The following is a 16,489-nucleotide window of genomic DNA, read 5'->3' as shown; positions in this document are numbered from 1 at the left end:
CGATGATTGCGACAGACAAATTGACACCGCTTCGAATATTCACATGTAAGCTCGCTGCCTTTCTCTCTTGATATCCGATTGTCAAAGCGACCAGCGACCAACTTTTTAGGGTCAAGTTTGATTTCCAAAGCGTTTGCCCGCACAAACGAGCTCTTCTCTCTGGCGTGAAAACATTCACGCACTCTACGTCTTCAATTTTGTATATCTTTTGCCATCATTTTGTTATTTTTTTAGCGAATTTTTTATTTTAGTTTATTTTATAGTTTAATGGAAAGTTTTGCGAAATAATTTTGCGGTTTAGTCAACCAGATCATCCACAATATTTGCAAAACCACTATTTACACCGTGCAATAGATCTACTGCAACAGCTTTATATTTATATTTATATTTATATTTATATTTATATTTTATAACTTTGAACGTAGTTTTTTTTATTTTTAATACACAGAAAAAATACACGATAGTATTCAATTAAAACTAATCTATTCTATTTAACAATCATTGTTTCACATATTTGAAAAAAATATATTTTTGCTTACATATATGAAACAATGTTAATCTTGCTAAAATGTAATTCAATCTTTTTTAAAGAATTTATTGAATTAAAATCTTAGCAAAATATTATATTTTTATTGTAATATATGATTGTTTTGACAATAATGTTGAAGAATTTCTAATCTTGAAGATATTGTTATTATCTAATATTCTAATCGATATTTTTTCTCTTGACTTATTATTAATAATAAGAATATATTTTCTTATAAAATTATATCAAATTTTTATGTAAGCAAGTTATGTAATCTCTGTCTAACACTAATTTTATATGTAGTATAAATAATCCGTAAAAGGGTTTTATATTTAATTCATATTTCTACGTCTACACTAACAAGTCAAAGTCTAACAAGTTTTCGCTATTTTAAACCTTTTTGTTTCTTTCCTCCTTAAACAGTGAAAATTTTGCTTACGCAAATTGTATTAGTCTTTTGTTCTTCGCTTGTGCTTCTCTTAAGGATAGCTTTCTAGAGAAACTTTATTAAATTATACGTTATAAACTGAAGTTTCACATGTCGATGTTTATTCTGCGTTTTTTAAAGATTTTTTATAGTTGATTTAGTATATACTCTTTATTGCACTGTTATGAGCATATAAAGAGTTTTAATTAAAGATAATTTAACTAATACGCGTTTTCAAGTTTTAATTAGAGAGAGGTCATTATCTAAAAAGGAAGAAAATCTTAATTTTACTATTTTATAAAGATCTCTAGTATCTTTTTTCCTCAAAAAAAAAAAAACATTGTTTCTTAATCTTTAGAATACAATCTCTAACATCTTAGCTTTATGTTTAAGATAAAATCTTGTTTTTTAACGTTGATCCGAAATCGAGTTTTAGCATGACAGAGTATAGTAAGCGTTACAGCAATTTTGCGCTTCTCGAGAAAAAATTATGAAATCCTAATTATTCTGCAGCTACAGCGCGCGACATGCAAGATTGCGTTAAACTCTAAGAAAAATAAATAGAAAGTAAAAGGACCTATTTTAAATTGCGCACGAGGGAAAAATAAAACGCGCAAAAGGTAGAAATAAATACGCTCAAATTTGTATTCAACTATTTACCGAATGCGTAAACGCCTTAATGAAATATTCCCACAAGTTGTCCCTTTAGGACCTGTTAAGTCTGAAACTTTCCTATTTTCCACCAAGAAAAGCGCCACCCCCGTCTATTGATCGATCGCCGGCTTGGCTCAACATGGCACCGAGGTGATAAACGCGCTCGGTCCGACCCTCGGTGCCTTTCAGGAAGGGCCGGGATTTCTCACGAAAACCTTTATATTTCTCCAGCATCCACGCAAAGAAGAAATCACCACAAGAATGTAAGTCGAACGTGTAGTTAATCTTTCTTCTCGAGGAATAATACGTGTTGAACGTGGATGCAGGTTATGGGGAAGCACTCCCCACACGGGGGTGGCAGCTTCACAATATTGAGGTATTGGCAGCGCTAATCCGGCTCAGTGCTCTCATTTTTCGGAGGTTGTCAGTTAAGAGCTACCACTTCAAGGTTCGTCTCTTCCGCTAATTATCCGATTATTTGGTTTAATTAGTAACTTAACTAAGCGTGAAGTTTATTTTGTGACGAAATAATCAACGCACAATTTATAGTATTTAGGACGGAGTATTTGAGAGCGATTTGTCTTCAGTATGTTATCGTTAAATTTCGTTTCATTAACAAATTTAGGACAACCAAGGTAGTTTCTTAATTACGTTAATTACACCGCAGTTGTTACGACGATTGGCAAATGGTTGCCGTAGCAGCTTCTACCCCAGCAGGTTTACGAGGAGAGCCGGCCCTGCAAAATGCAGGACCGAAAGCGCTGTCAAAACACGATGCAACCAGAAACTCTCACCGCTACTCCATCACAAGGAGATCTATTTATTCGATCAGGTACGGTATATACGGAATACCAATTCCGTTAATTGCGTTCGCTAGACTATGTCACTCTCTGTATACCTGGTACATACCCGATATACTGTTTCATTCGCGCGGACAGTACGATGACGAATGACAAGCACGTTTCAGTTGAAGGAGGATGAGATCGACGTGAGATTAAATGCCTCTTCAAGGATTGCTTCGTGCAGTCGAAACAGTCAACTACTCGCGGAGAAGAGGACTCGCAAGTTGGACGAACTTTTAATCGCGAAATAAATAATTAATGAAATGCGCAAGTTACCGTTGTACTCCTTGGAATGCGGATCGTGCGGCAAGAAACGTACGAATGCTGCGGCGAAAATAATTGAGCTTCTGGCTAAAAACCTTTGAAACCTTGGAAGGGTAAACTGATGACGTAACAGTGATGTGATATGAATGGAATGTGTGTAGGAACATAAAAATGGAAACGAATATGCATATCTTACACAAGAGTAAGTTAAAAAATGTATATTACGTCAGTTGATAAAAACAATGAAAGTACACTGAAGATTTAGATATTTGTATTCGTAAGAAATTTGTTTTACACATTTTTTATACGTAAACGTATCATCTACAATATTATCACAATATAGATAATGATAGTGTGCGAAAAACTAATAAAAATAATCTGTTTTATTGAAAGAATACATTATTATTTGAATAATTTTTATGTATGTAAGTAATAATATTTTAATTTTGTACGTTTGACGTTACATAACTCTATTCTCTCAGAATATAGAACATAAAGTTACTAAATTCTTGTAGTAATTAATTTACATCCGTTTAACAGAAAACTCGTTATTCCATATATAAATCCAGTTTTATAACTTTCTCTTTAGCACAAACTACACGTATTGTGAGATACGATCTACGTGGTTGTTATTTTTTCACTCAAACTGTGACAGCTAAAACAAAAATATGAAAATGTATATAAATGGATATAAGAGATAAAATGGATATTTTAATTAATTAAAATATTAATCTTACGGAATGTGGGTAATTAATTTTAAGTTGTCAAAAAATTATGCTTACCGCTCTTTGTAAATTTAGATAAGCGTCTTTCATTTCTTTATTTTTAAGGAATACTAAATATTCTTGAAGCTTATCTAAAACTTCATCAAAGGGCGTCTTATACAGCGCTCCAATGTCCCACGGTACATCCTCAGCATTTGCTTTGCGATAATTAAGCCACAAAATGACGAATTCGTGACACGATAAACACTCCATATTTATATTAAGAATAAGATCGCAAGTACTCATTGCGGTGCAAAAATAAGGCATTAATGTGTTTGCTTTAGTATTACAAAATTGTAATAGCGTTACTAAACTTTGATATACCATATTTTGCAACATCGGATGGTTCTGTGAAAAGGTAATGAGTTAACTGATATATAATTGATTGAAAAAAAAACTGATTGAAAAAAAAATTTACTAGATTAAAATAAATGTTTTTTTTTTTAAATAGTACCAAGCAGAAGTTTTGTAAAAAATAAATAATATTTATTTCAAATAAGATAATATTTTACGTGTGTGAAGTTAGCATCTCAAAGTTTAGCATCTTATAAAAATACTGCAGAATTACTTGCATCCAGCATAGTTCTACAGTTCTTAATAGCTTTCAACAATAGTTTCGTTGAATTACGTATTTTAATTAAATTTTTATAAATGAGATGCTAACTTCCAAAATAACATAATAGCATCTCACCGTACGTCCACAGAGAAGACTAAATCTATAGAGTTTTATCGTTTAAAGACGTCCTGTCAATAGTTCTGATGATTAAATTAATTTAAAAAAATTTTTTGTTACAAAACATACGTATATATGCGTATACGTCTGCGCACGTGTATCTGGTATAACTGGCATCTCAGATAGACAAAATTAATTAATTTAAAAAATTTAGAAAGTATTTTTTAACAACTATCTTGATGGAAAACTTGTATTTATAGGTCTAGACATGAGATGCTGGTCGAATATCGACAGTTCTATTTCTTTTAACGCAATTCCCATATAGATACGGACGCGTACAATAATTTTCTAAAAAGTTCCGGTGATATAAATAATTAACCCTTAAATGCATGAATTTTTTTTTTAATGAATTTTCAGCTCAATATGATACAATAAAAGGAGCACAATAAGGGAAAAATAAGAAAAAAATTCCATGTTATTGTTTTTTTTGTTATTGTTTTTTTGGTTTTTTTTGTTTTTTTTGTTTTTTTTGTTTTTTTTTATTTTTTTCGCACAGCGTGACGGAAAACACTCGAGCGGTATGTAGGCAATCGACTACAATGTGTGCTTAGTCGTTTTCGTACATACGCTCAACGCTACCCACCTAGATATGGCATGTTGCCAAATGGCAACATGATGCATTTAAGGGTTAAAACATTTTTTAAACAATTATTTTGTCCGAAAAATTTGAATTTTGAGGGCTAGACGTGAGATGCTGTTTAAATATTGACAGTTCTATTTATTTTAACGCAGTTCTTATATAGTTCCGGACGCGTACAATAATTTTTTTAAAAGTTACGGTGATATAATTAATTAAAACATTTTTTAAACAATTATTTTGCCCGGAAAACTTGAATTTTGATGGCTAGACGTGAGATGCTGGTTGAATATCGACAGAATTAAACATTTTTTAAACAATTATTTTGCACGAAAAATTTGAATTTTCAGGGCTAGACGTGAGATACTGTCTCTACCGGTCTTTTCCCATCTCTCCCGGTCTCTCCCGGTCTCTCCCCGTTTCTCCCCGTCTCTCCCGGTCTCTTTGCGTCTCTCCCGGTCTCTTTGCGTCTCTCCTGGTCTTTTTGCGTCTCTCCCGGTCTCTCCCCGTCTCTCCTGGTTTCTCCCCGTCTCTCCCGGTCTCTCCCCGTCTCTCCCCGTCTCTCCCCGTCTCTCCCTATGAGATGCTATTATGTTATTTTGGAAGTTAGCATCTCATTTATAAAAATTTAATTAAAATACGTAATTCAACGAAACTATTGTTGAAACCTATCAAGAACTGTAGAACTATGCTAGATGCAAGTAATTCTGCAGTATTTTTATGAGATGCTAAACTTTGAGATGCTAATTTCACACACGTAGTATTTTCTATAATTTATAAAATTATACATTATCTAAATTATAGAATATTATAGATATAGAATATTATCTTATATTTATTTATTTATTTTTATAATCTTATATTCTTATTATATAAATATAAAATATTATCTTATTTGAAATAAATATTATTTATTTTTTACAAAACTTCTGCTTGGTACTATTTAAAAAAGTATTTATTTCAATCTGGTAAATTTTTTTTTAGTGTATTATCTTTTATCCAATTACTTCAATAGTCTTAATTTTGCATTAATTTTTGTAATTATTAAACTTAATATTTAATTATTAAAAAAATCAAAAGGATAAATCTTTTGATACAACAAAAAAGATATTTCTAGGCTTCTTTGCTATTGTTTTTCTATTGACATGACATACCTGTGCATGAATGGTCTGGAGACTTTCATAAAGCTCAAGTAGATACATATTGTTATTATCATTCATGATATATTTTAAAACGACAGCTGAGCCATTATCATTTAATGTTAACAATTCGCATATAAATTGCATTCCGTTCATTATGCAGCACGGTGACTTTCTTGCGTATCTGAACAGGTCAACCAAATTTGTTATTTTGATCGTCAACGGCTTTGTGCACTGGAAAAACAGATGCCTTTTAAAATATCACATAGTTTTATTTAAATTTTTACAAATTCATAATCTCTTTGTATTCATACCTTTACTGATGACTTTTTTTGACAAGAAATAATAAATGTAAGCAGTTTTATACCAGCGGTGGATAATTGTGATCTTTGTTTTGAAAATCCATAGTCGTATAAAAGTTGTAATAACTGAAATTGCTGTATGTATATTTCAAGCACTGTAATTGAAAGACTTGGCTTAAAACATATTTCTGAGTAGCAGGAACATACGCATATTGAATTTTATCGAAGTGATTATTCATTTTTACCGAATAGTCGTACTTTACCTTTAAATAACTGGCACGACATAGCGACGTCTAACAAGGTGTACGCCTGTGTTAAAACTAAACTCACGAATTTCGGATCCCTATTCTTCGTCAATATAATACTGGTAATATTATTGGCGGTTCGTATTAGGAAAAACAACGGTATGTTTGTGGATGGTCGGATAATACTGGTCAATTCCAGAATCTTCTCTATATGCATGGCTGTAAATGCAAATTGACGAAACCCTTTTAATATCAGATATTATCATACCATAATTTTAAGTGCAATTAATGAGTGTAAATATATTTCTAGAAATTCAGTAGCGTAGCTCCAAGAATTTCTCGGAATGATATCCCTTGGAAGAATTATAGAATTATTTTGACAAACCAGTATCTGCTTGATACGATGAAAGGAGATCAGGTAATACACGCCATACAATATCCGCGACTTGTTCCGTGAGTTGTTCGTCGTCTTTGATGATTTGCACAAAATAATGTAATCCTTTTACAGCAATGTCGACAATATGTTTGGGACAACCGGCAAGTATGGTGTTCTATTTGTAAGCAAATAGAAATTATTACTTGTTCTTATATTAAAATTTACTTTTTATATAAAGATCATTCAGATCAGTCAAATATTACAACTTGATTTATTAAAACACTTATAATTATTCTAAAAATATTTTATTTCAAGAAGGCAAATATATTGATTTCGTGTTTTCTTGCTTTCTTCCTTTTTTTGTGTAAAAAAAAGTAGATATTTTATTTACCAATAAATGTTCAACGACTTTAGTGTAATTGAACGATAGTGGCCTGATATCGCCATCGGACTCTATCAGCCACAAATTTAAAACTTGTTGTAATAAGTTTGGTGAAATGTACGGACATTTGAGACAATAATGCAGAAGATTGATATGATGGGTATAGAATTTGTTGATCTCCGAATGTAGCAAGATCTTCGTCATCTGGTCGATCGCATTTTCATAGTTGTACACTGCATTAGGACGCGAATGAGACAGAGATGTTACCTGCGAAATCGAACGACGTTATTGTTAAAGCGCATAATGCAAACATGTATGGAAAATAAATGCGCACAGCAAATAAATACTCACAGCAAACAGTAGCCATAAGGGCTTTAAAATCGGAACGGAAATTGGCACAGATATTGGTAGTAGCATGATTCTGGCAGTTAACGATTCTAAAGATATCACGTCGTTTCTAAAGAGTAAGGGAAATATAGAAATTGTAATATTGAAATAAAACAAGCGATAATAAAGTATAGATTTTCTTCATACTCTTGGGTGCCAAGAAAATGATAGTATAGCAAAATTACGAGGGTCGACCCGTGTCTATTTTTTTCTGCTATCTGGTCATTCCATTTTGTCGGATCTTTCGGCAACTCAAGGAGGCTTTGTTGCAAAATATTTGCAAACGTCGTCGTGTCGTATATAGAAAATACCGTTTTACTGAGAATACTTAGGATCCGTGTTAGTAATAGGCAGGTGCTCCTTCGTAAATTATCTCTGCAATGTGAAACGCTTAATGATTTGTATACACCGTTATAAATGGTTTAAATATACATCTTTCGAGTAAGAGATTCAAACGTCACCAATAATAGATAATACACATTTTTTAGAAACTATAAGTGATTTATACTAAATCTTTTCAGAGAATTATAAATAGTGTATTACATGCGGATCTCTTTTTTAAATTACAAAATTCTACAAAATAATACAAAAGAATAATATAAAAATTAAGAAAATTATATTATATTAAAAGCATCAAAATTAGCTTTGAAAAGAAATTTCTAGCAATTTCAATGCGACTAATCAAATAAAAAATAAATGGGTTTTTTTAATACGCAAAATTTTGAAGAATATTATTTAAGAGACAGATGTTCTCCATTCAAAATATATTTAGATCTATTGAATATTTTTGAAAGTTCGTTGTTATTGTTGCGTGTATGAGTGTATTAAAAAAATAATCGCATGTATATATGTATAATTCAATTACAACGTAATTCTGTTGATTCATACAACACTAGAAACGAAGGAGCAACTTACGGGACCCGCACAGTCAAGTATAAGAACCGCTTTAAGTAACCATTGGCAGTCAAGTGATTTGACAAATTGTCTTTATTACAATTTTTTAATTGATATAAATAATTCAGACATGAGACGAGATTTCTATGAAAGTTAATCGAATCCAGACGAGACAAGTTTGCGTCCTGCAAGAAAATATGTTTAATACGATAATGCTTAATTTATTTTCACTCTCGTACGATGTATCATTAATATCTTTATTATATTTTCTAACAAACATACCTTAACGTACGGTATGATTACATACATTATAGTATTATATACGTAAATTTCGAGATCGTCTTTTTTCTCGCAAATTTTAGACTCGGTTTCATTCGTCTCCATCGAGTCTTGCATAAAGCAAAACCTGTTAAACGGAATATTTTGTATTATTCAAAAGTGATTTCGATATTAACGCTGAGAGAAGTTAATTGACAAATATCCCACCGAGAACTGCTGGCGCAGGTACTGCATAATAAATCGGCGGCGAACAAAATCGTGTCGTCCTCGTCGTCGCATTTGACAATTTTTGTCATTGACTTGATTACATCGTGACAGATGTCGATGATCATATTCGCATCGGTATTTTCATCGAATGCCGTTTGTTTTTGCAAGACGACATTTAACATTGTGACAGCCGCAAATTTTAGCTTAATCTTTTGCACATCCTCGATATTCAAATTCTTTACAAAAAGAACAATTTGTTGCAGGATGCAGCTGGTGTCGAAACTCACATCTAATTTTAGCGATCTAAAAATTATTAGAATAAATAGTTGAATTTTATAATATCAAAATTACACTCAATTTAGAAAACTTTTTAATTATTAATCATCAAAATCATCGAATATATATAATTTAAAAAAATATAAGTAAAATATAAAAATAAGCAGTAGGTACTTATAAATGCATAAATAATTAATAAATACCGAATATATAATTAATAATGTAATAGACTATTTATATATACATAAAATTACGTAATATAATATATAATTATATAATGATAATATAATGATAAACATATAGAAAATAATAGGAAGAAGATTGCGTAGAATTTTCACAATAAAAAAAATATACCTGACAAGTATGTCGGAAATGCCCTGTATAAGTTTCTCGAACAATGTTGAGACTTTGTACGATTTACTTATGCAATAACTGAGTCTCAACATCGCCTGTATAGCTATCAGGGCCGCTTGATTTTCGTAAAACTCTCTATGAGGACTCATGATGTCAAAGCACTCGAGAATGATTCTGCGGGACAGGCAGGAAGATGTACATAAAAAAAAGAAATCCTTTTGTTATGTAATAACAAGATTTATTGCTTTGAAATCCTTATTTTCAAAATGTTAAATATTGACATAAGATAATAGAACAGACGTAACTTGCTTCATATGAAGAAATTTTGTATATAGTTTTATTAAGGAAAATATATTCTTATTAGTCAACAAAAATTTTCATAAATTGAGAGGAAAAAATATTGAAGGTATAGAAAAAATGATATCTTTAAACCAAGAATGAGAATTTATAGTATTCTTATTTTTAAAACAATCAAAAAAACATTGTGTTCTTTGGATCACTATTACAATATATTGAAATAAAATATACGGATAATAAAAAAATATAACATTTTGCTAAAAGTTTAAGATTATCAAAGCTCTTTAAAGAAGATTGAATTATACATAAGCAAGATAAGATTATTGTTTTATTTTAATATAATTTTTTGTTTATCTAGGAAACAATGAAACAATGTTTGTTAAATGGAACATATTAGTTTTAATTTGACAGTAATGTTTTTTCTATCTATCCACGGAAATTCGAATTTGACAAATATATAAACATCTTTCTCGTAAAGTGAGAGAGGAATTGCGTACTTTACGAAATCCTCGTCCGACGTCTGCATGGTGTCGCACATCGTAGATATCACGTCGAATTTGACGAGCTTTCGCACGACGCAGCTTTTCTGTTTTTCATTGGTCTCCCTCAGGAACTTGAGGATCCTCTCCGCGATCCAGAGCTAATTTTATTGCAGCAGCAAAAATCGAAACGAAAAGAAAATTACAATTGTCGAACCAAGACATTGACACTGAACGAGGCTGCCTATGTGTTTCGTATGCGAGTGTGAATTCTGTCTCTCGTTTTCACTTCTTTCCGCTCTATTTCCGACCTCGATCGTCCTCGATTCTCGTGCGTTACGCGCGCTCACGTTACAGGTGATGAATACCGCCGTAATTTCGCTGAGTTCATACCGAATGCACGCGAGCCGAGTTGTAACGGTGTTGTTTTCGGTTCGCGAATTAATGAAACGCGACCGTTCGATCCGGGGAATCCCTCTTCGCGCGCCCGCGGCGTCGGCGTTTAAATTCAGCGAAACTACATCTCAATTACGAAGAAAGTTATATACTTTATTAGTTGTACTTCATTAACAAGAAGAGTAAGAGTGAAAAGCCGCGGGAATGTTGCCGCGTAACGTTGTTCCACTTGCGTCGAAGTTAGTTAAACAATTTTCCAGGAAAGGCGATTTTCCAGGAAAGACGAAGCCCGTTTAATTAATTATGTTTGTTAAGAATTCTATTTCTAGGAATTTTGTTAAGATAAAGTAAGAGTGAGAATAAAAGCAAAAAAAATACAGTAGTAAGCTCCAGAATTTAAAATCAATATTAGAATGAAAAGAGACTAACGAGCCTATAAACATGGAATATCGATCTCAGTTTGTGATAATTGAATTTATTGTCACTGATGATTGTCGAAACGTTACGTGTGTGTGTGTTTAACACTGTTTACGTTATATTAATTTAGATTGTACTGTTAAAACACGAACATCTCGCGTGATTCTAGCTTCTTTTTATTAAGAATAAAAATCTATTTCACTCACAAAATAAAATATATCTTCCATATGTAAATAAATAAACATAAATTTCTGTTAATAGGCCTTATTATATATTTATGATTGCAATATTGCTACATAATATTTAATTGATCTTATCTTATCTTAGTATTATCAAATTTGATTATATTTATTAAACGTTTCGAAAAAAAAATTCTTGGTCAACCAACCCTTAGGAGAAGATTTAAATTACTTTAGATAAACTTTTTACATACCTTAAATTACTTAAAAAATTACGTAAAAATTTCTTCAGTAAACTTTTAGATTTGTAAGGTAATTTTGAGAACTTTAACCTCATTTAAAGTAAATTTTCCTAAGGGAAATTTAGAAAGAAATTCCTAAGAAATATTTAATTGGTATTATTTTAATATTTAATAGCTATTGTCAAATTTTTCAAATTCTTTTTTTAAGGCACATTTTTTAAAGGCCACCTCAATGATTTTTCAACATTAGCTGCTTTACAATTTGATCACAAAGATTCACGCTCGACAATGTGAACGAGAAACGGTGCTCGCGTGGAAACACGCGGTGTGTAATCGCGAATACATTGTATAACTCCCGTTGTACCTGCGCGTTCCCCGACATTAATTGTCTCTTCATGTGTGGCAGCAGATCGTCTACGTCGTTCACGCACAAGTCGAATAACGGCTGCATTGCGTCGAGCGAATTGTTTTCTGATTTTCGTTACCGACGAGTTCGCGCGTGACTGGATAAACACCGCAACGCGTGGGCGTGAACAAAGCAAAGTAAGTCGCGCATTCAAGCGCGCGAATTCCGCGGCTAACTTCTCGCCGTTCGGGATGTATCGCACGTACAGTCCCTGCAAGGTATTTAAAACGCAATTGGAAATGTTGTTAATAATTTAAATAAACTGTGAAAGTTGTGCGCGAATGACGTTATATCTTTAATTAATTATACGTTTTTTTATAGTTTGTTCAATTTGTTATTAAAAATAGAATCATTCTTTACAATTGTCAAAAAATCTCAACAAAATTTTCTTTTTTGCACAAGTACTTTTGGCACGCAAGATGATGTAACTTGTGCAAAGTTCCGTTCTATGGTTAATTGTTCCGCAAGTAAATAAGCAATAAGTTACGTTTTGGGTCGACTGTTGCGAAAAACATGTTACTTTGAAGTAAAAGTAGAACGTTCAATGCGTCAATGAGCGGATTGACGGGCAAATTGACGTTCGAATATTCTCGCACGCCGGCTTTCCGCCTTTCTCTCCTGACGTTCGATTGTCAAAGCGAACCGGCGAAACTTTCAGGGTCAAGTTCGATTTCCGAAGCGCGCGCTCGCTCGCTAGCTCGCTCTTCTTGCTTGACGCGAGGAATTTCACGCTTCACGAAAGAATCGAGCGAGTAAGATCCCGCGCCGCTCCATTTCGCCCCGGGGAAGACGCGCGACCGCAGACTTTTCTTGCCTTTTCCCCGTTCGTACTTCACGCACCAGATCGCTGTCGCCGCGTTACGATCGATTTTCTCCCGTGATTTAGGCAAAAGTTACAGTACTTTCATAACTCCCGTTATTGTGAAATTAAGATGTTCTACAAATAATCTCCCGGAGATTATCGATACGCCGCGAGAACGTGGAACATCACCTCGCTTTCGCGGCCCGCGCGAGTGAAATCGTTTCGCGCAGGGGACAATGAGGTTCGCGATATTTAACGAGCGTTGCGATTACACGCGTCGGAAAAGAGAGAGAGAGAGAAATATGATCGCGATAGAGGAGAGGAGACAGTTATAGACTAGACGTGGGATTATGGTATTCATGATATTTTGTACACTTTGTACACTGAATGTTAGAAATAATCGTCTAAATTACTTCTTTAAACTATATACACGTTATAACATGGCCACTAAATGTTTATTGTGCTGTCGTAAAAGCTGCATTTGAGTCGCATTTCAGCTGCATTGCAGACAGTCGAAAGTTTTATAGATGTGTTTTTACGTTATTTTGAGAAATGTGTCGGGCATTAATCTTTTAACTTTAGTGTGATTTGAAGGGCTGGAATATGGCTTTCAAATGACATAATTGAATGTTTGACGTAATGCGCACATGCATTTGACGTATAAACTTATATTGCTTGGGTTTTATGGTTATGGACACTACTTGCGAGTGTCTGAATTCCATAATTTGAATTTGAATGTAATTTGACTATGCGTTTGTTTTATTTATTAGCTAATATATTGTTCGTTATAATATTTTTATAATACTTCTACTGTTATAATTAGTCAGTATTATAAGTCAGTATTATAAGAGTTATTTTCGATTAAATCTTCTCTCTAAAAATGGATTTAAACAAGACAATTTCAAAATGTTACAAACATGTAAAATAATAATATAATTGATATTATCAGTAATTGACTATAAACACACAGCTAAATAAAATATTAAATATAAAAGACTCAAACATACATATATTTATTTAATAAAACAACTTTTAAAAGAATGAGGAAATATGCAATCAAAATGCATCTTAATAAATTTTGGAAGGTTTAAAAGTAAAAAGTAAATATACTTTATAACAAATTTCAATTATTATATATTAACAGATTAGCGTCACTGCATAACGACAGGCAACAAACAAATAATTTCATAAACAAATAATTACTAGAATTCGTCATCTAATAAAATATTAGTGATTACTATACAAAGATTATGATACCACTTTCTACTCTATTAAAGTTTTGATATCGTTTTTCCGTCTAGAATTTTATTTTGTTGTTATTCTTTTTATTTCAAGAATGCCTTCTAAAGTGGACTAAAGAAACCGTTTATTGGCGGTGGAAGTGGGTTACGAGCGCACGATAATGCACGATTAATTAACCGAAAAAAAGTGTGTAATGGCACGTGCATATGGCGCCGCTAAGGTTTCGCGTCATTCATAAAACACGTCGGTGGAATCTCACCAGAAATTCGATATTAAATCTCGAATTGTATTGCACGCCGAGAAGTAAAATTTGTTCCAAAGCGAGAGTTTTCTGCATTTGTCGTGATTGTTCTCGCGATTGCGGCACCAAAATAAAATTTTTGCCAAAGTAAAATTGTGTAATATTACGAAAAGTATAGATTTTCAATTGTTTTCAATGCTTGATAAGAAACGTAACCATAATACTCTGAAGCATGTTTCCAATCATTTAATAATGTTATTTGATAACCTTAAAATGTTTAATACTCGAATACACATTTTCTTTACATCTTTATTATCTACCATGAGTCGTTTCATATTTTTCAATAATCTTACAGGTGTAAAAAAATTATTAAGCGTTATCTCCTACATACATTCTTTAACATCTCTAGAAAGTATTTATATGATTGTTTATTTGAAAAATTGCACATAAATGTTATAGCTCATTATAGCCGACAAGATGAGAGAAATGCAATGTTTTCGTGTAAAAATTAAGCATTCTAAAACCATAGTAATTCTAAGCAATACTTTTATCCCTTAAAATTAACATTTAAAACTACAAAAATTTTTTTTTTAATATTTCTTTTTTCTATTACAAAAATTATAGGAATATTGTTTTACTTACCGTCATATATCGCACCATGATTAATAAGATAAGAGGTAAAAGTGTAAAGAGATTACTTATGCAACAATAACAAACATCATTTACTACAACATTGCAATTAATGCTTTTAATAGATCTCCGTCTCTCACCCCCTTCGGTTTATTCTTATTCTATAATAGTTTCTTTCTTACTCTCAGTAGTGCCGCGCTACGATGACCATGACGTCGACTGTAATAATCACGATAACAATAATTAAGATAATCATGAACCGTTGGTTGTAAAATGGCACGCCGAATCCTTTGATTTATCTAAAATCCACGATGAGAGAGAAAGCCACGCGAGATATCCTCTTTATCGCCCCTCGTCCTCTTCTTTCCTCACAAGACATTTAGATGTCGGATCCGCGGCTGCCCTCGTGCCATTTTACAATCGTCCCGCTCCGTGTGCAATAACGCTATCAATAATCGTACAATAAATGCATATGTGAACAGAACTGTAACTATGGAGGATTACGTAATGTCGAGATAGCCGTACATTCGTGCCAAACCGTCTTCGAAGTCGCGCACGAACGTAATCGCCCGTGCCAGTACGAGTATTCGAGGCAAATTCGATTTCAAGAGGGTAGAAAAGTTTGTAAACATCGGAAAATTCGAAAAACGTAAAACTCAACACAGACATATAAGAATAAAATTGAATACGAAATCCCGGGCTGTTTATACATATTGTATATATATTTTAACAATGAAAACTATTTTCACATACAGAAAAAATTAATATCGATTCAATCATTGTCTCATATTTAAGCAAGAAACTTTTTTCAAAGAGTCTTGGATTTGACATTATTTTTTCTGTGCAGTTACAAAATATTAACATACTGTGCAGTGTCTGACTCACCGGGCAGTGTAAGTCTATCTGATTTCGTAGAAATTACAAACCTTTTTGCCCTCCTTTGAGGAAAAAAATTGACGGGACGCCTCGACTTTTTTCCATCCAACAACCCGGTAACCGGAGTCGCGGATGGAATTCCTTCGGCCGGGTCATCTCCCGCTAATTGAAAACAGCGGTCGTACGGCCGGTGCATTTCCGGAAACGGTCGCGTTTTCACCGGCGCGACGACAGAAACTTAACGGGACGCAACTTCGAATCCGGTGGCGCGAAGCACGGGCCAGCGATTCTCGCGACGGATGTTCGCCTCCGTTCCTCCGCACAGCTAACGCTAGACGCATTTTTATATTCTATACTTCAGGTAAAATTCTCTAAGAATCGCGCCGATAGAGGCACGAACGACGGTAGACCGGAATGGCCACCGGGTGCCGAGATATTTCTTCGCAACCATCGTAGAAACGCGACGGTTATCGTCGTCGGTACTTCAGTTGATTCAAATGGCATCTCAAAAAGCGGTGTAAACAAGAAGTGTGAAGTGCACTTTAAACGAATACGATTCTAACTTATTATAAATAACATACATGTGACAATGTAACAATACATACGATAAGTGGTAAGAAATGCGAATTGACTGGTCGCGTGGTAAAAATTGAG

General features: G+C 33.1%; 1 protein-coding gene and 1 long non-coding RNA gene across 2 annotated transcripts; one reads left to right on the top strand and one right to left on the bottom strand.

The window, feature by feature from the left end:
- Window positions 1-1,709: 1,709 nt before the first annotated feature.
- On the top strand, window positions 1,710-3,216 carry LOC105830736. Its single transcript, XR_001138601.3, has 4 exons — window positions 1,710-1,870; window positions 1,934-2,055; window positions 2,275-2,439; window positions 2,575-3,216. It is a non-coding gene; the product is annotated as an uncharacterized LOC105830736 (long non-coding RNA).
- A 156-nt stretch (window positions 3,217-3,372) lies between these two features.
- Window positions 3,373-14,808, bottom strand: LOC105834063. Its single transcript, XM_036289946.1, is given in 14 exon segments — window positions 3,373-3,825; window positions 5,942-6,160; window positions 6,241-6,383; window positions 6,492-6,692; window positions 6,859-7,024; window positions 7,241-7,498; window positions 7,583-7,737; window positions 7,740-7,993; window positions 8,534-8,697; window positions 8,795-8,918; window positions 8,999-9,301; window positions 9,629-9,802; window positions 10,423-10,548; window positions 11,992-14,808. Coding segments are annotated over 14 exon segments (2,733 nt in total). The 5' UTR covers window positions 12,090-14,808; the 3' UTR covers window positions 3,373-3,477.
- Between the last annotated feature and the right edge of the window lie 1,681 nt (window positions 14,809-16,489).

The sequence above is a fragment of the Monomorium pharaonis genome, chromosome 7 (assembly GCF_013373865.1).
Source record: "Monomorium pharaonis isolate MP-MQ-018 chromosome 7, ASM1337386v2, whole genome shotgun sequence".
Classification (NCBI taxonomy): Eukaryota; Metazoa; Arthropoda; class Insecta; order Hymenoptera; family Formicidae; genus Monomorium; species Monomorium pharaonis.
Note: the sequence above shows the minus strand (reverse complement) of the source record. Positions and strands in the feature narration are given on the sequence as shown.